The sequence below is a fragment of the Bactrocera dorsalis genome, chromosome 3 (assembly GCF_023373825.1).
Source record: "Bactrocera dorsalis isolate Fly_Bdor chromosome 3, ASM2337382v1, whole genome shotgun sequence".
NCBI classification, from domain to species: Eukaryota; Metazoa; Arthropoda; class Insecta; order Diptera; family Tephritidae; genus Bactrocera; species Bactrocera dorsalis.
In genome coordinates this window covers 688,846-714,838 of record NC_064305.1, presented here as the reverse complement: position 1 = coordinate 714,838, position 25,993 = coordinate 688,846, and the positions used below count along the sequence as shown (strand labels likewise).

General features: G+C 41.2%; 1 protein-coding gene across 2 annotated transcripts in view; it reads right to left on the bottom strand.

Moving 5' to 3' along the window:
* Window positions 1-25,993, bottom strand: part of LOC105228061 (mucin-19) — a 146,258-nt gene that overhangs the window by 75,885 nt on the left and 44,380 nt on the right. For both annotated transcript variants that reach the window (XM_011207670.4, XM_019990992.3), the window contains exon 3: window positions 24,649-25,589. In XM_011207670.4, the coding sequence (XP_011205972.2) occupies window positions 24,649-25,566 (918 nt within the window). In that variant the 5' untranslated portion in view covers window positions 25,567-25,589. The remainder of the gene's footprint in view (window positions 1-24,648; window positions 25,590-25,993) is intronic.

Genomic DNA, 25,993 nt, shown 5'->3' with positions numbered 1-25,993 from the left:
AGAAAAAAGTTGTTCATGCAAGAATGTGAGCGGTTTAATGGTATGGCAGCTATATCCAATAGTGGTCTAATAGCGGTGATTTCAACACGCTGGAGAGAAAAGAACTTGCGAAAATTTTCAGATCGATATCTCGAAAACAGCGGGATTAGTTCGTGTATTTACGGACAGTCAGAGAAATGGACATCATTAAATCGACTCCATCGACCCTTCAAGCTTGTCATTTATGTATGTATATATTTCATTGGTTCCCCTTCCGGTTATTACAAACATTGTGGCGAACTCTATATAACCTTTTCAGGGTAGAGTAATAAAAACAAAGAAAGTCCCTCAAGCACCAAAGAAAAAAAGATAGAAATATCTATGAAATGTGATTAATTTTTAAACTACTCACACTGATATCTGGTACGCTGCTTTATGACGGCTGGCTAAAATATTTTGGGATCTGAAACCCCTAATGTTGCAATCTGGCAACTCACAACATTATCCTAAAGTTCGACATTTTTTCTATTATACATACTCAGCACGTTTTTTACATACGAGCGCTATTTGTGTGGTTGACAGTGCTTCAAACAAATGTTAAAGTGTATGGATAACAGAGAGTATTTTGTATTTTTTTGACAGTAAAACGATTTTCGAATATTAATATTTGTTTTTGTGCTCTAAGCTCGAAATATTAAAGGCAGCCCTTGTATAAGTTACACGTTACACCACAGCAATTCGAACTCAGAGCTGAATTTTTGCTAAATTTTTTGAGCTAAAATCGCGCTTTTTACTTCCAAGTGCTGCAAAAAATAGAAACAAAAACTCTTTCTGATTACCTCAAGAAATACATCACCTTTAAAACGCATATAAATTTTTTTGTTCCATATGATCCGGTAACGATCACCTCTAAACCACTTTTTTTCAAGGCGCTTCTGGAGATTCACCGTCACAGGCTTATTTATTAATATTTTCCATTAAAATTTTTTCTAATATACTTCAAAAGTTGTACAATAATATGTCATTAAATTTAATAAAATTATATTACTCATATCCCTGCAAAAAACACATATAAATCCTTTTTTTGTCTTTTAAACCGTAACCCTCCCCTTAACTTGTGCTTATGACAACGCTTTTAGAACAAGCGCAGCCCAAATTAAAAAATTATTTGCTGCTCTAGTGCGTTGCAAGTCTTCGGAGGTTGTTTCAGTTTCTTCATAAAAATATTAATATAAACAACGGTTCATCGGAATCATGCAACATAAGCCGCATGCAGTCGTTAGTTACCTTCACACGTCCAAAGCATTTCAGCTATGTTCATGGTGATTATGTAATTCACTGCAAAAGGCATTCTAAAATGGCATTCCTTGTGCGAGTCAATAACTCGGCTTGCCGCATTCTTGCATCTATTAAACACCACAAAGTGTTGCACTAAAATGTCTCTCGGTACGGCCAGCAAATACTAAGTATATCAATTGATAATTGCATTTACACAATCAAAAGTCGAGTGGTTGTATGTGTGAGTGTGTGTGTGAGGCAAAAAGTAGCAATTAATAACTGAGCTGCAAAAACCAAAACAAAAAGCCAAAGAAATTAATGCGCCAATTACAATTTAGATAATTAAAAGCAATTGCACAACTTTAATTAGCAGCATATACAGGCACGCACACACACACACACACACAGAGGCAGAGAGACTCATATTTATGCAACGTGCATTATCACGCATAATTAAGCCTTACATAAAAGCAGCAGCAAGCGCAGTGAGTATGTAGCAAATTTTGCTTCGACCGTGTTGCCAGATCGCGTGTAAGATGTGCGTCAGTATAGTTCAGAAAACTGAAGTTTGAAATCACTGTACCATTGTTCATGCCACAACATGAAAATTTGCATAGCAAAAGCTAGGAATGAAGTAAATTTGTCGAAAAAGGTGGCAACACCACAACGCAAATCTTCCATATATATATAAATGTATATTTATTCGTGGTTCTCCCTTTCATAATCACTCTAATTATTTATTGTTTTATTTTTGCTGACTTGTTATGAGCTTGTTGCTGTTGTTGTTTTGCCGCTAGCACATTGTAAGACGTCTAATTGGCATTTATAATTCACTGAATTAAGCGAAAATTAATGCTAATGCAAGTTGCCATTAAAACGCCTGTGGAAGGGGTATATTTTTATATATGTATATGTGCATGTGTGTGTGTGTTTATTGACGAGTATGCAGAGCGGCATGCGCAGAGCGTGGTAATGATGTTGGCACGTCGTCCAAATGAATGATGCAGCCGATTACATATGTATATATGCGTCAATAATGTGTGTACAACATTTTGTGGCAACAGCAATTGCCAGCAAGCACGCACCTCACAAGCCGCCCAACTTATCTCCGCATGCATTTACATGCATAGCAACACACACACACATGTATGGTGACAGCGGCGGTGGAGAATGTGTAGTCAAGTGCCTGCTTACACATAATTATTTAATGTTTTAATTCATTTGCAATTATTGCATATTCATCAAGTAGCAAAAGTGTAAATTTTATTACTTGTATATGTGCATGCTCACATCTGCTCACACACACACACACGCGAGGTAATTACCTTCGGCTCTTCGATGTTTGCGCAAACTGTCCGCCGCCAATAACTAAAACGCTCAATTGAATAATGACGAGCAATCACACACACACACACGTAGGTGTGCTTGTGTTAGTGCTCGGGTCTTGTTTTCTAATTAATTGTGCCGGCCAATCGATATCGCATCGCTGCAGTAAAGCCACATTTATTACTTAATTAATAGATAAACGCTTGCTCTAAAAGGACTGAGGCCTGAGGACCGAGCGCCGAGGCCGAAAGCTAACGCAATCTAAGCAATTACAATTGTTGTTGGCGCGCAATTAATAACAACAACCAACATGTACTTATAAACTTAATTTAATGTACAAATTTCGTGTTGTGTGTGTGTGTGTGCAACGCCTGCGCCAAAGTGAAATTAATTATTGGATTTCCAATTCATGCCACAACTTTTTTTCATTTTTTCACAATTTTTACTTTTTTACTATTATTTGTTATTTTTATTGCTGTTATTTTTCTGTTGTTGTTGCCTATTTATTTTCCAACTACTTACATCCAATTATTAGCTGCACGCAATTATGTATTTGCTCACCATTTGCAGGCAGGCGACGCGACGCGCTTTTGGCTGTCCAACATCTCACTCTGACCATAAACAGTAGCCTTCCATAAAACTATGTACAGTGTGCGGCATTTTTTTGTAAGCATGTGTGCGTGTATGCATGTGTATTATGTCAGATATCGTGCCAGTGTAGCAACTTGCCACCGCTATTCGCACTTTATGACGCCACAAAGTGCTGCTTACGGCACCGTGTGTGTGTGTGTTTATGTGCGTATTGCGACTTACTTGGAAAGTGGACGTTCAATGTAATTAGCAAAAATGTGCTAATTAAGCGAGAATCTACAGTTTTAGTGTGGCACAATTGGTGGGAATTGACCTTTGCCGCGGTCGAGGCACTAAATAATGGCAGTAAAATTTGTTTCTTTTGATTGGTTGGAGACATAACGCTCTAAATAGACATGAGAAGGTTGGCTTCTATATTTCGGGATTACAGAACGAAAATGAATTTTAGTTTTTAAAAATTATTGTTTTTCAAAATATTCTACATTCAGATACATGCGTTTGAACAAATTGTCGAAGCACTTTTGCCACCCTGATAGAGGCATCTCGATAGAAGAGCAGGCGAACCCGTTTCCCCAATCGATGACGATAGAGTAGATGTTCCATTGCCCGACCATGAAGATGTTCGAATACTATTTACCCTCTTGAAGAACAACAAAGCGGCGGGAGCAGATGAATTGCTGGCCGAGCTAACCAAACACGGTGCCAGAACTGACAAGGAGCATGCATCAGCTTCTTTGTAGAATATGGTTCTAAGAAAGCACTATTTGAATTAAAATGTTTTTTGTCCAATCCTCGAAAAGAAAGATCCTACAATCTGTCCCAACTACCTTGGAATAAGCCTCCTCATATTTTGTGAGAGATTGAAACCTACCGCAACAAATTCATTGAACCTTATTAGTGTGGCTTTAGACCTGGAAAATCAACAACCGACCAGATATTCACCATGCGCCAAATCTTGGAAAAGACCGGTGAAAACGAATCGACTGTCATCATACAAACAGTCGACGCACTCGCGACTAGGCACCCACGTCACTGTTGACAGTCATAACTTCGAAGTCGTAGATAGTTTCGTCTATCTTGGAACCAGCACCAACATCAGCAACAATACCAGCCTAGAAATCTAATGCAGAATATCTTTTGCCAAAACATATAGTGTCACTCATTATTCCCGCCCTGCTATATGAGGCAGAGGCATTGACGATGACAACATCTGAGATATACGACGACATTGACATAGTTCAGCGAATTAAAAGACAGCGGCTACGCTGGCTAGGTCATGTTGTCGGAATAAACGAAAACTATCCGGGTCTGAAAGTATACGACGCAGTATCCGCCGGGGTAAGCAGAGGAAGAGGAAGACTTCCACTCCGCTGAAAGGACCCGATGGAGAAGGACATGACTTCGCTTGGAATCTCCAACTGGTGTCACGTAGCGAAAAGATGAAACGACGGGCGCGCTGTTGTTAACTCGGCTATAACCACGTAAGTGGTTTCTGCGTCAGAAAAGTAGAAGATAAGTTTCGTTTCTCAATTTTAATTACCTCAATCTTCGAAAGAGTAAATAAGAGAGTATATATAAAGCTATAATGGTCCAAGTCGAAGTTCTTCGAAATATCGAGTTTCAGCCGATAATTATCGTATTATTCGTTTCGTAAAAACCATATCTGGCTTGATTCGAGGGTGCAGAGAGGCCTGGTAACTGAGCTGCCTCCGAAGGCCTCACTTTGCAGCTTAAATGGAAAGCATTCACAGGCACACACTCACCTTCTCACACATAATAAACTAACACTTCCTATTAAACTTTCTTGAGCCATCGCTTTCACCCGCTTCAGCGTACGGAGCTATTGCGAAAACTACGTGCGGCTGTGCGAAATGCAGGAGGCGGGGAAGCAGTTGCGGCAGCCTATGCGAGCGTTTGTGCCACATTTAATTGAAATAATTACACATTAAGTGCATTAATTATTTTCTCTCATGCATACCGCAGCCGCCTCACACTCCGCGTGTGTCCTCAGAGCGACTCTCAGTGGCACCACTTTGGCGCAACAACAACAAAAATTGCAACAGCAATATCCTTTGCGGCAGCGTCAAGACCTCGGCGACGCTCCAAGTGCCACGTACACGCTTTAGCCAACACCACACACTGTTGTTGTTGTTGTTATTTTATTAGTTGAGTCAGCGTAATTATTAATTTAAACGTGCCGTGCTGGAGAGTGGCCGCTTTTGTTGGTTTTGTTGTTGTTGCTGGCGTCACTAAAAACGCAAACGGACGTCAAAACAAAACTACAACAAAAACAACGCTGTAGTTTGTTATTTATTTGCAACATTTGTGTATAAATGTATGTGTGTGTGCGTTGCCGCCCCTATTTCTCTCCTCGGCCGCGCACTCCTTGCGGCTTTTGCCATTTGACATAATTACATATTAGCCTACACTGTTCGGCTGCGGCTAAATCATAATTAAAAATGTATTTAGTTTGTTAAGCAAGTATTACGGCACACCAACAACTGCACCAACAACGCCCCACCGCTCTCTTATACACAGCTATTTGCAACACACAATCACCACCAAGGCGAGTCCACAACAACCGGACCGGACCAAGCACAAGTCGTCGTCTATAATTTTTTAACTACTTTTATAATAACTTAAATATATTAGAGAAAAAAGTGGTTAATTACGTTGATAATTACACGAGAGCCGAGCCGAGCGAGTTGAGTTAGCTTGGGTGGCGTAGAGTTCAGTCCGCAGTCAACTTATTGCATTATCGAGTGAGTAAATGTAACTAAGTGCTCGCTGGTACCACAGTCGGGCGGCGGGTGTGTGACGGCAGATATGTTGCTTATGGAGTATGGCTGGTTAATAAAATATTTAATTGACCACAAGCCTCTTTTCTAAGGCAGTGACTAAGTGTCATAGACAGGCGTAGGCGCCACTAAGTTTTCATTACAACACTCATTAAATAGTTTCGATTTCTTTGTGAAATTTCTTGTGGCGACTCGTAAAGCTACGAAACAAATCGGGAGCGTTTCAGGCACTATCAATCCTTCCTTTAATATATTGGAAGCAGAAATTCAACCTCTTTCTGTGACCAAGTCATTTTCTTAACTTCTTCGACGCAGAACAGGAAGAGCTTCTGATACTCCGTACCCAATAGAGTCGGGTAAAAGTAATCGGGATTGATCGGGTTTTTTCCGTAAAAAAATTGTTAACTCGGCACCATTCTACGGAATTACTTCAAGAAGGTTTTCTGCCGCTACAATAGCAACAGGGTTCTTATTCTTTTTAAAGCACCGGATAGTGTCGCCAGAACATTTTGTGGTGGATAATTTTTAATTATAAACGATGTTCGCCTTGGTTTCATTCACTAAATCGAATGGCTGCTCTTATCGTAGAAAGTTTAGAAGACTTAACCACGGCTGGAACTCTTTAATGAGCAAATTTTTTATAGAGTTCGCCATGAACTTCTTGGGCAAGTGAAGGGTAGGTTCGGGTCTGCTTTCGAACCCTTAACGGATCATATGAGATTCTACCTGTTCGTGAGAAAGACAAAAAGATGACGAAAAAAACTAACTTTCAATTTTGGTCGGAGATTTAATCGAACCCTGGTCCATACTCACAACAGCCGGTTCTACGGCCAAGGGGTGTTATTTCGGTGATCTCTAACATTGTTCGTTCCGGTAAGTAGTAATCAAAAGTAATTCTGGTGCCGCAGAGCTGTAATGGAAGCCTGGTTAAGCCGAGACGGAGTCGGGAATAAGTAAGTCGAGGCTTGGTTAGGGTATAATTTGACCTTGATAGATTATAAAGAGGCGATTCTCAAAAGATCATATAAGAAAGCTGTCAAAGGCATTATTTCGACAAATGAAGCAATATTTTTAAAAACTCTTCATCTAAGTAGGTGGAGTGCCACTGTAAGTAATTCTACCAAACCGAAACAATAAAAAACTCGACAATTTTGCGCACACACACACACACCAACACATGAAGGATGCCTTGCATAACTGCGCAACAATAAACTAAATACGTGCTGCGCTTGCCGCAAACACTAATGTCGCAGTGGCAAGGACACTGATGATGTGCCACATAAGCATATGCAACACACACAGCTATATAAACATTTAAGTAGACATAAGTAGCTGCAAGCGAAGGCAGTGGCGCACAAGCGATGACTAGCAGAGCGACGCGTTGGCCAGCGACATGCCACTAAATCATCAGCCATTGGGGATACTGGTGTGGCTATGTGGTCGCAAACTGTTTAACACTACAAACTCAACACACACATACACTCACACACACAAAATTATGTGAGTTAGTGCCCGCTATATATCACACATGCTCGTGCGTCTGCTGCATGCCACGCCGTGTTGCCGTCTATGCTGTGTCGGCATGCAACATTGGCCAAAGGCATTCGCCATGGCGTCGCATCCGCAAGCTTGCCACGTATTTTGTCAACAGCGGTAAGAGCAGCGCGATGTGTGGCAGCAACTAACATTGCCGCGAGTAGAAAGCCACGTACCACAAACTCACGGACGGACACATGCGCGCGTCCGTATTGTGTGTTGTAAGCGCGCTGGCAGCAACATTGACACGGTGCCAAGCGCAGTGCATGTATGTGTGTGTGTGTGTGGGAGAGGAATGAATGGAAGGGCGGGGAGTGTTGGTTGATGCTTTCGACGATAATTTTTGTCGTTTTTGATGTTTGGCGCGTGCGACAATTTTGTAATGGCCAACAGCATTTACAAACAGCTAAAACACAACAAAAAACAACAACAATATAATGCAGCAACAATTATAAGCCAACAATAAAAGTCAGTTGTTGGGCCAGCAACTAAGCGCCGCTGCAGCGAACTGTCTTTTTTATCATGCATGCTTCTTTGCGTGTGAGTGTGTGTGTTTGTGTGTTTGTGTGTGTGCCACAATTATTGCTCACAACTTAACCTGTTTGTCGTAATTAATTTACTATTGTTCCAGTTTTAATTAGTCAACGACACATAGACGACGTCGCTAACAGCAGCTCGTTCGTTCGTTGCTGCCACATGGCATGCAACATCACTGTTGCAACATTCACGAAATATACCAACCAGCTTTCGCGTTCATTTGGCGGTGTTTGTGTGTGTGTGTTGCTTGACTGTCAGGACATGGTTCCAGCGGAAGTCTCGGCTAATAGCCGCCATCATCATCACCGCTATCAGCAGTGTCCTCGTCATTGCGGCAATCAGCAGCGACATGCTCCTTTGGTTTTTTCGATTTTTGTCACCATCGTTGTTGCTGTTTGCTGTAAGCTGTGTAAGCGGCTTCATCGTTTGACTTTATATGATATTTCGTTATTGTAGTAACTGCTTTTATGTGTTTTGTTTATGCTTTCTAAAGAGCTTCCGGAGCTTTTACGTTTTTGTGTTTGCTAATAAATTAGGCAATTAGCGGATGACAGTGAGTTCCATAAAATTTAATTTTTCCGACTTGCGACTGTTGAAGCTATATATAGTACATATGTATAAATATTAGACTGGGTCGATTTACAGTTAGTAAAAAAAATCCATAAAATGGCGTCCGCGCGAAATGCTCTATGCATCATTTTGTAGAACTTCGCCTAAGAGATTATGGATCTACAACCGGATTCAAGCCTGCTCTCCTTGTATTCAGAAGACAGAAATAGATGTTGTCCGAAACGGGCTTGTAGCAGATTTTTAAGTCCATATACTAACGACAAAGCTTCGCTTAGAGAATCTGAACTTTCGTTATGATAGTTATGGTGCTCCTAAGGCGATGATTGTGTGTATGCTAGTTCTGCAGGAGAAGATCTACACTATTTCGGTGCTGGCCTGAAAGTTTTCGAAATGTATTTCGGCTGGCCAGCAACTTTAATGGAAAGTGTATTGGCTCTATTGGTAGGTGTCTCCGCTAAAAAAATTTCATAATATCACCTTCGAAGCGGGTAAAAAGTAGGTAATTGCTGCTTTGTGAGAGAAATTGTGTTTTGAATAATCAACCTCACAATATAATACAAGTTTTAAGGGTTTTTTACCATAAGAACTGAAGTGTGATCTAGGATTTTTAGCCTGGTTTCACTCCCAACTAAAAAAATTTTAAGAATCTACAAAGCGCTTCAGTTTCCCAAAAGTTAGATTACAGAGATGTTTCTGCCTTAGCCTCAGCCTTGGAAAGACTAGACAGCGGAGAAGAAAGTGCTTTGAAGTTTCCATCTCACCATCTTCGATACAATTTTGATAGCTAATGGCCGACAAGATCTTCAGCCTGACCACGTAAATGATTATTGGACAGTTTTTAGTTAGAACTTCTTCGATTGCGACAAGATGAACTTTGCTCCGGGCAAGTAGTTCAGCAGATCTCTTGCGTTTTATTCTGGACCAGAATGATATCGTAGTTGATCAGTATCCGCTAAGCGCAGCGAGGTTCATTGGTCCAGTGCTAGAACACAGGACGGCAGCAGAGATCCAACTCGATTTTAATCCGCTGTAATCAGGATAAAAGTGCTCCTCTGCCTAGCTAATCAGTTTTCCAATTGCCTGCGATTCCACCCAAACAAATCTAATGAAAAAGTAGCTTGATTTCTATTCTTGGTGAGGACAGACACTCCTTGACTAGGTTTGAGGGAACAGTCAGTGCGCTGAGCGACCGGCGACCGGAATGAATGATCACCTCCCTGTAAGAGCCTATACTTCGTAGCAGTATCTCTACTGCCTACTTAATAACAATTAAAAAACACTACATTGGAACGGTGGCCTAAATTTAAGATGTGTAGAAAGACGTTAAGTGCCATTGTTGATGTAGAACATCATTGCTTTGGCTGCGGTTTCTTAGCGCCAAACACACAACCTTTCTTGAGATCCGCATCTTCTCCCCATAGCTCCTCTAAAGCAATATAAGACAACCGATGCATTCAATATTTGGTCTGCATGAAAGCTTTCTATCATGGATTAATGGTAGGTAATACAGGAATAGCTATTGGATAGAATATCCGAAATAATCGACTTCCACCTTAATTAGGTTTAAGGGCTGCCGTTGAGAAACATTGAACCCAGAAGACTCTACTGAAATGTAGTCACATAAAACTAAGAAAATGTAGACCACATAAGCTAGAAAGTCCTCTTCTTCTAAAAAAATCTTGAAAACATTTGCAAAAGTAACAAAAACAGACTCCTGCAGTCTTCCGACACTAGCAATTTTCTCTACAGAAATTATTATGGCAATCGTATTCGTTTCGGATAGATTTCTGCACACTCCACACACATACATACATACATACACACACAGGCAATCGCTGGCGTTGGATCTGCCATCGCGTGCTGTTCACGATTTGCAATTTTCGTATGCTCTTCCTATTTGCCTTCATGTCTTATCTCTTGGAATGTTGTGGCTAATCGATGCAGGCGTAGCGGCAGCAACAACACCAACAAACACAATCGCAATAAAACGATAATAACAAGCGCACGGCACACCCACTTTAGAAGAATTTTATTGCTGGCACAAGCAAACACCAACGAACCACCGAATGGCTGAAGGAGAGGAATTAAAAATCCAATAATATTATTCTTATTACTATTATGATAATGGCGAGAAAAGGCAGCGAAAAGGGAACGCGAAACAAGCAGCGCGCATATCTACACATACACACACACACACATGCATGCGGTGGGTTAAAATATGTGCGCATGTCGGTGTGTGGGTAGATTGGAGCTGGAAAATCAGCATAAAAACGAATTAACGCCGACGGCCAGAATGTAATGCATTTCATGCTCGTGTGTATGTTGCTGAAGATACAACCACCAACAACAACAGCAAAAAATGCAGCAACATTCTAGTGCAAGCAAAGCAACCACGAAATCAGCAAAGGACTGCAGCTACAACAACAGCAACAGCAATTGGCAATAAGCATATGAGGTATTAATAAGCAGATTGTGGCGGCTGGGGCAGGCGGGGCATGGCGCAACGAAAATGAGTTGAATGTTTTGGCGAAGTCAAAGGAGTCAGTTGCAATTGTGCAAACAAACCGAGCAGCAAAACAGCAAAATTATCAACGCGACAGCATCGCGCAGCCAAGAACACACTTATTTAGTTAGTGCGCATGCGCCAACGCCACGTACACGCACACACGCACACATACACTTACATGCGTTAACTAACACATAATTGGTGAACTCGTTACGGTGCGCGTTCGCCACACGTTCGACTATTGTTTTTGCCACATTTTGTGGCAGTCACCGCAGCGCGCCGGTATGGGTGCGAGGGCAGCGCTGGACCACGGCCATAAACACGCGTTAAATTAATGAGTTGAAATGCTATTTTTGGCTTAAATATTAAAATAGCAATTTGCACAACAACAAAACAGCGACAATAATGAGTGGTCTATGCGGACACGCACACACACACACACGTGCATCTGCGAAAGCCGCTAGCTGAGCATGTGTGCGAATTATGAATTTACGAATGTGTTGCACGTTGCCAGTTTAGCTTAAGTAGCAGCGCGCAGTGACAGCAACAACTGTACAGCAAGCCAACCATTTGCAAGCGCGTATATTTGTATGTGTGTGTGTGTGTGATGGCAGCAAGCATGCGCGCGGATATTAATAACGTTGCAACAGCGCACATAGAAAACACATTTCATTTAAAGTGCCCGGCGGCGTGTAAGTGGTTGTTGTTGTTGCTATTCATTGTGCTTGTTCTGGCATTTTTAATTGTTGTTTGCATTTGTTGTTGTTGCCCTGGCTGGCGAAAACTGTGCGCTATTTACTAGCAGTTAGCTATGTTTATTTGTTGTGTGGTATTGTTGTTGTTGTTGCAATTTTATCATATTTCTTGTATGGCACATTTCACGGCAGTTGCTGTTGTTGTTGTTGTTGTTGTTATTTGTGTGATTTTAAACGTGTCTTGCAGTCGTTCGACTAACACCACTCGTGGCTAACTAATTATTAAGCTTTGCTAAATGAAGCGACCCCAGCGTAATGCTCCTGCCACTTCGACGGAAAGGGGCGCGCAGTCATTGTCAGACAGCTACACCAAACATACATAAGCGCGCACATTTAGAATCTAAGCCAAGCCAAAGTCCCAGCCAACTCCAACGTCGCAGCTCCGCGCTCCATTGCCCCCTCTCGCCCCTGCGCACCCCACCGCTAGCCTTTTGGCGCGCTTTGCTCTGACGCATGTAGCTGCAGCTTGTATTGCATGACAGCCAATTTAATGCGCTTAACATTTTTACTCGCCCTTCACGCAGCGCTCTTATTAGCCCCAAAGCCACATTTCTTCTGGCTTTTCTGTTTCTTTTTCAATTCATTTACGTCTTTGCTGTTTATTTTCACGTTTTCGACGGATTTGCTCACTGCGCTAATGTACTCCCGGCATTCGCTTCATGTGGGGTCAATTACTTTGACAGTCGAAAACGAAAAGGAGCGACAGAGAGAGAGAGAAAGAGGGAAAGAATGCGCTCTATTGGTGAATTCAGCAGACAATGCATTAGAGCCCGCGCAGGGTTGCCAAATGCATTATATTTTCTCCAGAAAGGTGACTAACTGCCGTACGATGGTGAGCTTGTTCATTTTTGGAACATGTATTCCATATATTGAGTAGTCGAAAAAGTATTTTCGTATTTTTAATCAAACTTCAACTTATTTTTTATGTTTATAATGAACTTTATAAGCCAAATATGGACCATTTTTTTCCACCACTTTTTGTCGATTTTCTATTAGAGACATTAATCCATCTGTGTAAAACTCTGCTGGTTTCTCTGCGAGAAGTAATTTTCACAGGCTTCTCTTGAAGCCAACTTTACTCCATTAAGGGAGTTCTGATCGAAACAAATAGTAGTCCGATGTTGCAAGGTCAAAGCTATGTGGTGGATGCTTAAAAATTTCCCAGCCAAGCTCCCCCAGTTTTTGCCGAGTCAGCAAAATTATGTGTGGTCTAGCGTTGTTCTGATGAAAGACGAAACCCTTTCTCTTGATCAGTTCTGGCTATTTTTTCTTCGATTGCTTGAGGCAATCTCATCAAATGTTTACAGTAAAATGTAGAATCAGTCGTTCGAGCAGGCTGGAGCAGCTCAAAGTGAATGATTCTTTTCCAATCCCACCAAATGCTCAGCATAACCTTTCGATTCGTCAACCCTGGCTTTGCGACCATTTGTTGAGCTTCACCACGCTTAGACCATGATTTTCTTCGCACATTATTGTCATATTTGATCCACTTTTCGTCTCTTGTTAACATTCGCTTCAGAAATGGTTCGATTTCATTTCGCTTCTTATTGCGAGCAACATGGCAACCCCGTCAAGACGCTGACGTTAATATGCAACAAACGAAGCAGCAGCAGACAGTTGCTTGTTCATATTGCATGTATTTGTGAAATGAAGCATTTAATTGCGATAACAAAAACAACAGCAACAACAACTAGAATAATAATGAAGTAACTTACGCCACCACAATAATGGCAATCGCAAGCAAACTCACACACTTCTTACAGCCAAATGAGAAAGAAGTGCACCAAGAGCCATGCACGAACACACACACACATGCACATTGACATGTTCGTGTTTAAAAGTGAGGGAAGCGTGCGAATAAATCATGGAAAGTCTTAATGCAAAATGCAAGCATATTTAGATGCAAGTATATAAGTACAATAGAGCGGGTCGATTTTTTTTTATAAAAACGTGTATGCGCTTGATTTTTTTTAAATCGCGTATACGGGAAATGTTCTGTTGATCATTCTGAGCCACTTTGTCTGAGAGTCTAAAACGGGTCTAAAACCAGTTTCGAGTCTGACATTTTAAGGCTTAAAAAGCTTCAAATTGTGGTATATGTGAGAATTTGACGTGGTTGAGGTCATGGAGTGGTGAGTAAGTGAGGTTATAATGCGATTTTACCCATTTTCACTTTGTCACCGAAAGGTTTTTTCTCAGAAAAATTTGGTTGATTTAGCTCTAGTAGTATTACACCTTTTAGGGCGGAGCCAGTCACTATTTTTCGAGATTTTTCAAACTTCAAATGTCTCAGATGCCTCTTAGGCAAAGCTCTACAGAGTGATCCGTGAAACATTTCCTGCATTTTTGATTTTTTTCTTCTTTTGGCTACTTCTAAATCAACCCACTCTAATGTACACACCCGCACATACATATATATGTATATATTTGTATATACTGGCAGTGGTCAATGTGTTTTGGCCTTAATTGCGAGTGAAAATCAATTGAATGCAACGCGCTAAGCGCTTTTTAATTTACAACGTTCGGCTGCCGAACAATGTTGTTGGAAGAAAGAAATGGATAGTCATTAAGAGAAGTTAATAAATACATGCTTTGCATGCATAACTCTATGTATGTGCGAAGCGAGAAATTTATGATTTAATGGCATAATCCACATTTACTTATATATATATAGTGTAGTCGAAAAAGTATTTTCGTATTTCTAATCAAACTTCAACTTATTCCCCGAATTTTTTTTTAGGTTAAATGAAGTTTAAAATCTCACCTTTCCAATACTGTATGATAATACATAATATGATTGGTAGCTCTGGAGATATACGACTTCAACTACAAACATCTATTGACAAAATACGAAATGACTTTCTCGAAGACGTCTCTGAAATTGTTTTGATAGTTAACTATGATTGTTAAGGAATCCAAAATTAAGCCACTAAAGGCAACCACTCGAGTAGACCTTCTGCTAGCGTATTCTTAGACCTTTCGCTAGAAAGAAATTGACAAATTAGCCAATAATTCTTCAAGTTCCAAAGGCACAATGGACAATTTGTCAATAACTCAATCTCCCAGTGACAGCTGCTAAGTGTTTTTAGCTTAATTACACGAACCGTACATAAGTACATTGGAAATCCAATTAATTTCTAGGCACATAAAATACCTTAAAAGGCTAGCAATCGCCATTCTAGACACGCACACGCACGCATGCACGCACGCAAATGCAAATGTCAAATTTTCACGAATTGACATATGTGGCTCATTCGCTGGTACACACCAGCAAAGCGAAAATATAACACACAACAACAAGAGAAACGACGCATGAGCCAGCAACCGGTTCCCTTGGCACACAACAGACGAACATTTTTATTGACACAAGCGCACGAACGGTCCCTTCGGCCAGCGCAGAAAACCACGCGAATCCAGCGGCCAAGAAGCCAGCTGGCCCAGTACGCCGGTCGACGACGCAGCACACCCGCACAATGTGCAGCAGCGGCCACCAGCAAATCCGCTTCGCACTCACGTACAAATTACAACAGCAACAACACCAGCAATTTCAGCAGCAACGAAGGCAAAAACAAGCACATAAATTCATAAGAATGAGGCAACAAGCAATGTAACAAACAAAACAACAACAGCAAAACAAGGGGCAACATTTTTTCAAGACTTTTAATGTGCAACCAAATGTCTTCGACAAATTTCGAAGCTCTTCCCGCTGCTCAGCGCCTGCTTGCGGCATTTGCGCACTTGGACTTCTTGGCCACGCAGCGCTTGGACTAGCTCTCCATGCATGCTTGTGTGTGTGTGTGCGTTTGTTTTCCTGCCAGCCTTTTAAGACAATAAAAACGCATTTAATGTGTTACAACAACAAATTGCCGGCAGCCGCGAGGGTCTCCACATTGCAGCTGGACGGCGATTTGATGGACGCATGCGCGACGCGTCACAATGACTAATCGGGCTGACTGACTGACTGACCGACCGACTGCTGTATTGACGGACCGCTGATTGCGCGTCCGACCTACAGTTCGGTCGATTTGCAGCCGATTTTGCTGACTACGCGCCGCGTTGAGCTCGCGCTCGCTTGTGGTTGCTGTTGTTGGCGCTCGTAGGAAACCAGGAACTGCACGATGAGGTGATCTAGGAACAAGCGCGCAAGGCTTTACGACGTCTGCAATGTTTACGGCGTGTTTTGTCGAACGTAAGTACTCGCGTGCACACGAAGTATGCCTTGAGTTTCCTGCAAGAATTACGGCAGAATTTGAAATTTAATTGATTGACTTGACAAGCCGTCACTAATTTTTATTTCTGCCGCAATTATATTACCGCCATTTGGACAAACATATGTTTGTTGTTGGCTGTGTTTGTCAAAAATAAGTATCTGAACAAATTTATTGAAGTTAAGACTAAAGTCGATTGTGTTGACTTATTTTTAGAGAGGTTGGCGGTAAGCTAGAGAACGGCAAATGGAAACAGCTAGGAAGCATTGATTTCGTCGGAACGAAAGCTGAAATTTCTCTTTACTGTGGGACATGTAGAGTAGGGCACTTTCGGAAACGATTCCATTCCCGTAATTTTGATATCAATAACGCGCTGCACTCCTCTGAAAGCCCATTTGTCGAAAATAGCTGTAAAATAATGGAAGTGCTTTTAAATCAGGATGGATACAGAAGCGCTTGCTGTTTGAGAGCCACATGAATTTTCATAAAAAACGTGCTGCGTGTTAGGTGGAATTGGCAGGGAATTAACTGCTTAAAAGCTCTCTTTATGCGAACCTGTACTGTCAACAATTGGGCCGTCTGAAACTGAAGAAGAATTTTTTTGATTCCTAAAAAACTTCGCCTTCAAGATAGCTTGCTCGACCCTCTTAGGGTCTTTCTTAAGCAAACTGTTTCAAAATTATCCATAGAAAATGTTCTAGAAACGACTCTGTTTAAAGCCAAGAACGAACTTTGTTCTATAAGAAGTCTGGAAGAGTTAGTTCCCTTATAGCTCATTATATTTAAAACGAGACTCGAAAGACCCAACGATGATACTAGTTAAGGTCACAACGGACTTATCTAGATATGATACTACAGACCTGTCTTTCTTGGAATTTATTTTCCCATGCTTCTATCAACTTATATCTTAAATCTATACAGTGACTTTGAATAATAAACAGCAAGAAAAATATGAAAAAACGAAAAAGTCGTCAGATTTATTTCCAATGAAATCACGGAGTTATCGCCAACACCAGCGTGCAACGTTCAAGCGCCACACCGTGCTACAAGACTTAATGTGTGTTGCTGTCGACCGCTAAGCTGCCGCACGTTGCCAGTTGAGTAATGCGCCACATGAACACATGATCACTTACAACCAGCAGCAACAACAACAACAGCAAGCGCAAACACCAAAATCAAAACGAAAATGAAAAACCAAAACCGAAACAGCAACAGCAACAACATTAAGCACATGCAAGTGGACATTAAAATTAACAACATTTTCAAAGCAACCAAAACAACAACAACAACATGAGCGCATTTAATAATGACAAGCGAGCGAGCGAGCGTCGCAAACTAGAAAATCCAGCTGCAATTTCAGCCGCAGCAACGCATTAAGCCAAATGATCTGCCACCGACCAACCAATAATAACAACAACCACATCTAGAGGCAACTGCCTGCATTGGTAATACAATGTGGGCAAATGTACAAATGCATAACAACAAAAACGGCAAAATCGCAAACTCATTTCCCGCCTGCAACAAAAAGTGCACGCCGTTGTTGCCGCTGCCGTTGCTGCTGTGGCAGCCAGCTGCTGAGCCGAACATGCCACTTTACTACTAATTACAAATGAGTACAGGCAATATAAACAGGCCAGCAAATAAAACAAATCCAAACGAAAAACAAAAACAACAACACCAACAGTAATGATGTTGCAAATTAATAAAAGAAATACAATAATAACAAAAATGTCGGCGTTTGTATGCGCGTTCTGGCAAAATCACACGCCGACGTTACGCGCCACTAGATGGCGCGTTGCAACGGCGGGGGATTGCTCAATTAAGCAGGGCGCAAATCCTGTTTCGTCGAGTAGAATTAAGTCCCAGAAATGTTTATGCTATTCATCATTGCTTGTGCGCTGTGGCCATTAGCCGGCTCCCCCTTGGCGACACGTCTTCCGCCGAACTCTCTCTCTCCTACGTACTCCTACTTCAGACGATACTTTGTGCCGCACACTCTGGCGTTTTGGCTTTTCAAGGCTTAAATCGATCATTTGCACTATGTAGTTATTTTTGCTTCCTTCTTTTTCGATACTTAAAGCTGTGCAAACACTGATTGGCTACCCCCCACCAGCGTGCCACGCCAGCTGAGTGGCCAGCGCGCGAGTAGAGCGCACAACCAACGGCGGACCGATTGACTGCAGCGAAATGAAAGAACGTAACGCTCGATTTAGCTATTTGGTTACCACGATTTAGGGAAGCAGGGCCTGTTGGAAAAACGGCGGACTCATGGATAGAATTTCTCACGCGTCCGGTATATAGCGTAAATGTTCCATACCTCTGATTTTGGACAGTTTCATTAGCGCGGTTACCAATATTTTGTGGCTGTGGTCTCTTTTTTCTCTAATCTCACGAATTTTTCCTACAGTCCGCGCTCGCGTAGAACTCTCGTCAGCTACCGCCAGTACAAATCCAGTTTTTTCCACATCACCGCGCACATATTGGCTTACTCACACATAACTCCTTTTTGACTCCTTTTTATTGCCTCTTTCCATTCGTTTCTATATTATTGTTTGTTATTGTTGCCTTTATAATTGTTATAGCTTGGTATAATTGCCGGTTTTTACGCTGCAAACACAGCGCGCTTGAGTTTGTGTTGGCATTCTTTTTTCTGGCTTTTCATTTAGTTAGCTTTCCAGCGGTGGTTGTGTCTTGCATGCATTTTTTGTCACTGCCGCGCCAAAAATAGAGAAACGCGCATTTAAATTGTTTACCCAAAAGGTATGACTAACAATTAGGTATTGGCACGGAAATGTAGACACAAAAATTTTTTATGGTCAGCCATCACGACCACCACCGCGCAGTTATCTGCTGAGCTAATGGCGCGCTTATTGGCGGTCAGATGTGCGCGGCCGTCGTGGCACAAACGTACACGAGTAGTTACATTGCAGGCGATTAGATGAAAAGCCGAGCGCGCGCGTGGTGACGGGGGGGCCGCTGTCAATGGCGACGCTGACGGTTGCGATAAAAACTTGTCTTCGGCTTAATTGCAAAGCGCTCAATTATCGGCAATTAATTAGGCGCTTAAGCAAGTTTATATGTTTGTATATTGGTCTGTGTTTCGGCCGGCGCGCCTGTGAAACCCTTCTGAGGCTGCAAAGGCGTTAAGTAAATAATGTAGAACGGATAAGTACTTTAAGTTGAGTAGAAATTTATTTTATCGGATAAAGACTGAAGATATTGCTGTTTGATATGAGCAAGATAATATTTTTTAAGACAAAGGAAAATTCGAAAACCCTACTTTTACTACAAGAAATTAAAGCAAGCCTTCACAGTATTTTTAGAGCCAGATTTCAAGAAGTTTAAGTTAGGACATGACTATTCTACAGTCAAGTTTAATTTAATTAAATATATTTGAAAGAATTCAGTATAAAGGCTGAAAAAATTTATCACTTTGCTTTAGTTGTAAAATAAGTTGTCTAGAAGTCTGGTTGTTGAAGAGAAGCCTCATTGAATCTAGCAAATTCTAGTCTATAAGTTAAAATGACATCTATTATCAGTTAGGAAGTTATGCCAATGATCACTGAAGCAAAATTTAAAGACCCAACCACATGTTTAGCATAAAGAACTATTTTTTCAATCCTATTCAAATACAACCTTAAGGGGGTATCCTTGTCTAGAAATTTCAAAAAGTCGAAAATTTTATTTTTTTTATATTTTGATAGTTTTGATATTCAGAAATATCTGCCTAAAAGGATTTTTCAAAATTCAAATTAAAACCGAAGTTATTGCCATTTTAATGTCGTGGCAACTGTATCATTTTAGCACGTTTTTCTCGTGCTACGTACTATTTGTGTTGAGTTGGATTAGTTATATGGATTTACGGGTTTAAAAAAATCAAAATTTTTTATTGTCTTATTAAATTCTAAAACATCTCTAGATTATTATCCTAAATTTTCAAGTTGATCGGAGTGATAGTTTCGGAGGTACAGCCTTGAAAACATGTGCGCTCGAGGCTAGTTAGGCTAAGTGCGCCGTCTTTAAACGCGTTTTTCGTGAAACTGTGTTTTTGAAGCCGGTTAGCAAGATTTCTCGAGAACTATTTAAGCAATCTTAATTAAATTTTACACAGGTCTGTGAGATACAATTCTCAAAGACTTGGACCAAGGACTTTTTTCGATTACAACTATTTAAAAAAAAATGCAAAAAAATTTTCACTGAAATTTTAATTTTTTTTTGTTAAAATGTTTGCCAAAAATTCAATTTTCAGTTGTTTCTTTGCTTTTGCTTAAGTTGCTGATCCTTTAAGTCGTTATCTTATCAACGCGGACATATCCTTTTTCCGAGGGATCGCCGGAAATGGCAACGCAAAGGCCGAGTTAAAATTTTTTTCCAAAATTTTAAAAATTCTTTATTAATAATGTATGTTTATAACAATAAAAATTTCTAAAAAAAATTTTAATTTTTTATATGAAAAAAAAATGATGAAAAAATGTTGCTTTTTACCCGAGGAAACCCAGGTAACCGCTCAAGACTTCGTGACATTTGTGAATCCAACCATTTGAAGTACAATTTACAAAGATCTGATACTATTCTAAACATACTTGCAACATTTTTTTATGATTATATGTATGCACCGTTATAATTTGTTATTCGATGCAGACAAGTAGGAACTCAAAACACTTTATTTTCAAACAAAAACAGTACCAATATCGATCTCATGCAATAACTTGTGGTCACCACTTGAATAATTCACCATTACTGCCACACATACATACATATACTCTACTTGGCGTGCAATAATTACTCGGCACTCTTGTTTGTTGTTGTTATTGCATTTGAAGCGAAAATTGCGGTCGCAGCAATATATAAGGCGCTTTGGGCATGGGGAAAAGTAGCGCTGCGCTGCTCGGCGAACACAGCCGATTTATAATCACCAACTAAAATGGCTTCATAACAAAAATTACAGATAATTGCATGATTAATTAAATAATTAAGCGAAGGCCAGCAACAAATAAGGCAAAGCGGGCAGCACGTCATAAGCGCTCGCAAGCATAAGCGACTGCCATGCCAATATACATACATATGTATATGGACATTGGTGATATAAGCGCGTAAATGCAAAGCCTTAATATCTCGGCAATGCCGCGCTAAGGCACTTAGCTATTTCATACTAAATCGAGATTATTATAAATGCAATTATCCAACACAAGTGATTAATTAAATAAATAAATAAATTGCATGTCACCAGCTGCGGCAGCGCTGGGCGCATAACGGGCGTCGATGTTTGAGTGCAACATGCCAAAATAATGAGTACAGCCACAAATCAATTGAGGGACAAAGCCAAAGCTTGTAATGCGAAAATTATTTCAATTATTTTACATGGAATATATATAAATCGATAAAAAACAAAAAAAAAAAAAAACAACACCAAACACGTTGAAGGTACAGTGTGTGTCATATAAGGTTTTTATGCTTGTTTCGAAGGCAAGAAAAAATGGATTACCCTCCACATCTTCGGTCTCGCGTTGCCAAATATATATATGTATATATACAAATGTATATATGCACGTGTGTGAGTTTGCTGGGCCAAAGCGCGGCGAATTAGCAGCCAAAGCGCGAGCCACCGCCGCTGCACGCCGCAATTGGCAATGAAAACAACAAATCTTGCAGTGTCCCAATTTTGAGTGCAGCCTGCGACCGCCAAGCGAAATAACAATTAAAAAATGCTAAGAAATAACAACAACAAGCGCCAATAACAACAACTGCTGCGTCACAACGCGGCCAAGAAACAAATGAGCGCGGCACCAACCGCAGGAGAACAACAACAAAAAACAGCAAGCAACACAGCTGCGAGAGTGTTGGTAAGAATGGCAGCCAAAATAACAAAATAACTGTAACTGTCAGCAATAAATAAAATTCGCATGTCCTCGAAGCCAAATGGTCAAACAGCTTTATACGAGTATGAATGTATGTATGTATGTATGACTATACATGTACGTAAGTATGTATGCATGATAATATGTGTGTGTATGTGAAGGTACAGCACTGTAAGCCAAATAATAATGTGCGCTTCGTGGTGCAGCGGAGTGGGTGGCGGCGGCGCATGCGCACATAACTTTCGCACAAATCAGCGATTCAGCGGTGCAACAGCAGAACAAAAACAGAAAAAACAACAAGAAAAAGTGTTAACTTCAGTTGTACCGCAGCTAGAATACCCTCCACAAATAAAAAAAAGAACTTTTTATACAAGAAATTGATTTTTTTTTCAGGCGACTTGTACGGCAGCTATATGCTATAGTGTTCCGATCTCAAAAATTTCTACGGATATTTTTTGCATTGCCTTGGATAACAATCCGTGATAAATTTCGTGGTGATACTTTGTCAAATAAAAAATATTTCCATACAAAAAACTGATTCCGATCGTTTAGTTTGTATGGCAGCTATATGCTATAGTCATTCGATCGAACCAATTTCTTCAGAGAAAGCATCGTTATCTTGGACAATAACTCGTACCAAACTTCGTGAAGATATCTCTTCAAATAAAAAAGTTTTCCATACAAACACTTAATACCGATCGTTCAATTTGTATGGCAGCCATATGCTGTAGTGGTCCGATGTCGGCGCTTTCGACAAATGAACAGATTTTTTGCGAGTAAAAGACGTGTGCGAAATTTCAGATCGTTATCTCAGAAATTGAGGGACTAGTTTGCGTGTATATATGTACTTTAGAGGGTCTCCGACGTTTCTTTCTGGGTGTTGCAAAAATCGTAACGAACTTAATTTACCCCGTTGAGAGTATAAAAAGCTGCACGGTTAATGCAATGTCAGAAATTATTTGGACGAAAAGGTGCCAGCGAGCAACGCTATTGAACGCTTAATGAGTAAGCCATGTTGGGAGTTTGACAGTGACATACGATCATGGCACAGTGGCCGCATAGAAGTGTAACGAATACAAAACTATTGTCGAAGCATAAGAAGAAGAAGAAAAAAATGCAATTGCAAGCCAGACATAAGCAATTTATATATTGATATGTGTGAAAATGCACGAATAACTGAACACTGAGCTAAATAAAATTGTAATAAAGCACAACAGAAAGGGAGCTAAAAGAAGGATGACTACTTTCGACGCGTAGATTCAATCGGGGAATACAAAATTGGATCAGCCTAAAGCTATTACTTAATTCAACAACATTCCTCAAAATGGAACTTAAGGGCATCTCAATCTAAAAACTACCCAGAAACCATTAGATAAAGTAGAGGTTGACTTGATAAACATAGTACTCACTTTTAGCCAATGGTTCCATTAGAAAAAGCCAAATCGCGTGTTAGCTAACAGTACCAAAAACCGGTATCGACATTGATCGAAAAAGCTTAGCTTAATATTCCGTCTCAACATAAGCTAAGTTCATTCCGCAATATTCATTTGAGAGGTAGCACCAGATCCAATTTGTGTTAGCAATTGAAAAAAAAATTATTTGCTGCTCATAATATTTCAAAAATTCGATCCGAAGGTAAAGTGAGTGTATCACATTCATCGATATTCATTCCAAATACATATTCAAACAAGGCACAGTAAGCATTATGCTCTTCTAACAAGGCTACCACATCTTCCATGCAATTTTTGCCGCTGGTCACATTAGTCTATTCCACCAACTTAACAGTGCAATTAACAAGATTTCACCGGAAAGTGTGCCAAGTCAAATATTTAAAAGCGCGCTTCAACAAATTTGCGGCATGGAACTCGTTCTAACTCGTTTCTCGCTAATTATCGGCACTTTGTTTCTTTTCTTGCTCACTCAGCGCTGTGGAGAACTCATTTTTGACTGTTTTTTTGCGGCGGCTTAAGATTGCTACGTTCAGTTTTGTTGTTTATTTGCGCTCCAAATGAGGTGAGCCGCGCTGCTATTCTTTCTCGAAATATTTGCTTATATTTGTTATGCGCGCACTACGACATTCGGAGCTCGAAATCAGGCCAAAGTCAAAGTCAAGCGGCGCAGCATCAAATGACTTTGGAAGAATAAATACAAAATCATGGCACCAAACAGGTAGTTTGTTGGGCCAAAAGAAACTAGCTTGTATGCGGCTCCAATTTCAGTTTGCACCGCGTTGTTTGTGGGAAGCGGAATTCGTGCAGCATGCCGAGGCAATGGGGGAGCGAACACAAAGGTGAGTAGGCGGCCATACTTAAGAAGTTAATTCCAGTGAATTGAAGTGATTGTGCGACGCGGACGTTAGAAGCGGATCGGACACGTGAAAGGGATGACAGTTTTCCCTTCTTTAATTTATTCCCAGACGAACCCTTTAGCTGTCATAATAATGCAATACAAAGAAGTTTTAAGCCGATAAATACATAAGAAGCACAATCTCAAGCAGGCTTTAAGGCAATGGGAACCGAAAATTTTAACCAAATTCTGTTAACTGCAGCCGCTACCTTCTGCTAATTAACGTATAACCAAAGTAGACCGTTACTTCAAAAGCAACATTCCGCATTCAGCGTATTAGTATTTTTTAAGACAGAGCATCTCCACACGCCACTTAAAAATAGTTCCCAACTAAATACCGATAACGAAATTTTTACTCACCGATTCAGTTTTGATGTTCAGTGCCACATTTGGCAGCAACGATGTCGGCAAAGCGTTCGGCGAAGGTGTACGTTGGTGTTGCGTCGCTGTGATCGGTGACATGGCATTCGCCAGCGTATCTGACGTCGTCACCGGCGCCGGAACAGATGGCGCTACCGTCAACCCACTACCTGCCACAACAATACCGTTAGCAGCAGTCGAACCACAGCTACCGTTGCTGGCCTCCAAACCGATGGGTGTGCCGGGTGCCACAGAGGACAGTGGCGGCGATGTTGGCGAAATACCGCCGCGCACCGAAGATGCGACCGCCGATGTGGAATACGGTGAACCCGCTATGCTGCAAGGCGATTTGTTAGCATTTGAGTTGGGCGCGACAGCCGCTGTCGTCGAAGACGAGGCCGTCGACGATGAGGACGAAGTGGATGAAGTCATAGATGAATTGGAAGATGAGGACGATGACGATGACGACGAGGAGGAACAGGCCGCGCCCGCTGTTGCGGCAGTTGCAACTGCCCCGCGTATCCCCGTTATGGGTGTGGGCGTGCGTTGTTGCTGTTGTTGTAGCGCTGGAGTTGTCGGTCGGCAACCGTTTGGTGAGATAGCCAATAAATGTGTGACTGTTGGCGTTGTGGACGGCGGTGGTGTACCGACGCCGGGGCTGTGCGTACCGGCGGTGGTTAGGCTGACTGTGGCCGAAATGCTGCCGCTCAAATGATGTACGCTGGCGTCCACGTAGGCGCTGGAGTTGGTCGTCGGTTCACGTTTAATGACAATCCCGCCACCGGCGTTCGAGGTAGTACCGAGTGAGGCGGCTGTAATGGTGGCTTCGCATGGCAGGACAGTGCCGAGCATGGTCGGCGCGTTATCGGCTTTACGGTTGCTTGGCTGGCTCTCTGTTTCCTCACAGCCCTCCGCCATGTCAGTTAAGCATTTTGGAAAGCCTGCGGATTGAAAAAAAACGTAAATTCAAGAATTATGCTATTGATAGTCTTCTGACACTCTAACTACTTTATAAAGTGAAGCCAATGTTTATTTGGTCTCTTCGACTTTCGGTATGGTATCTACTCATATGAATTTGGTTCCACACCTTAATGCATGCAACAAATCTTGCGACTTTCGCAAAGAATTTCCTGCAACTACTTTACCAATTCATTATTCACGTCTGTATGTAACCCCTCATTTCTTGTGTCCATGTATGCATTTATAACTGTAATACGTGCATGTGTCCACACTCAAAACATGCCAGCGCATAGCGCAAGGAGCGCCTGGCTCGGGCGAACACACCCAAATTGAACCTGATTTGCACATTATTTGCCCCTAAAAGCATGCTAACACTTACATTTGC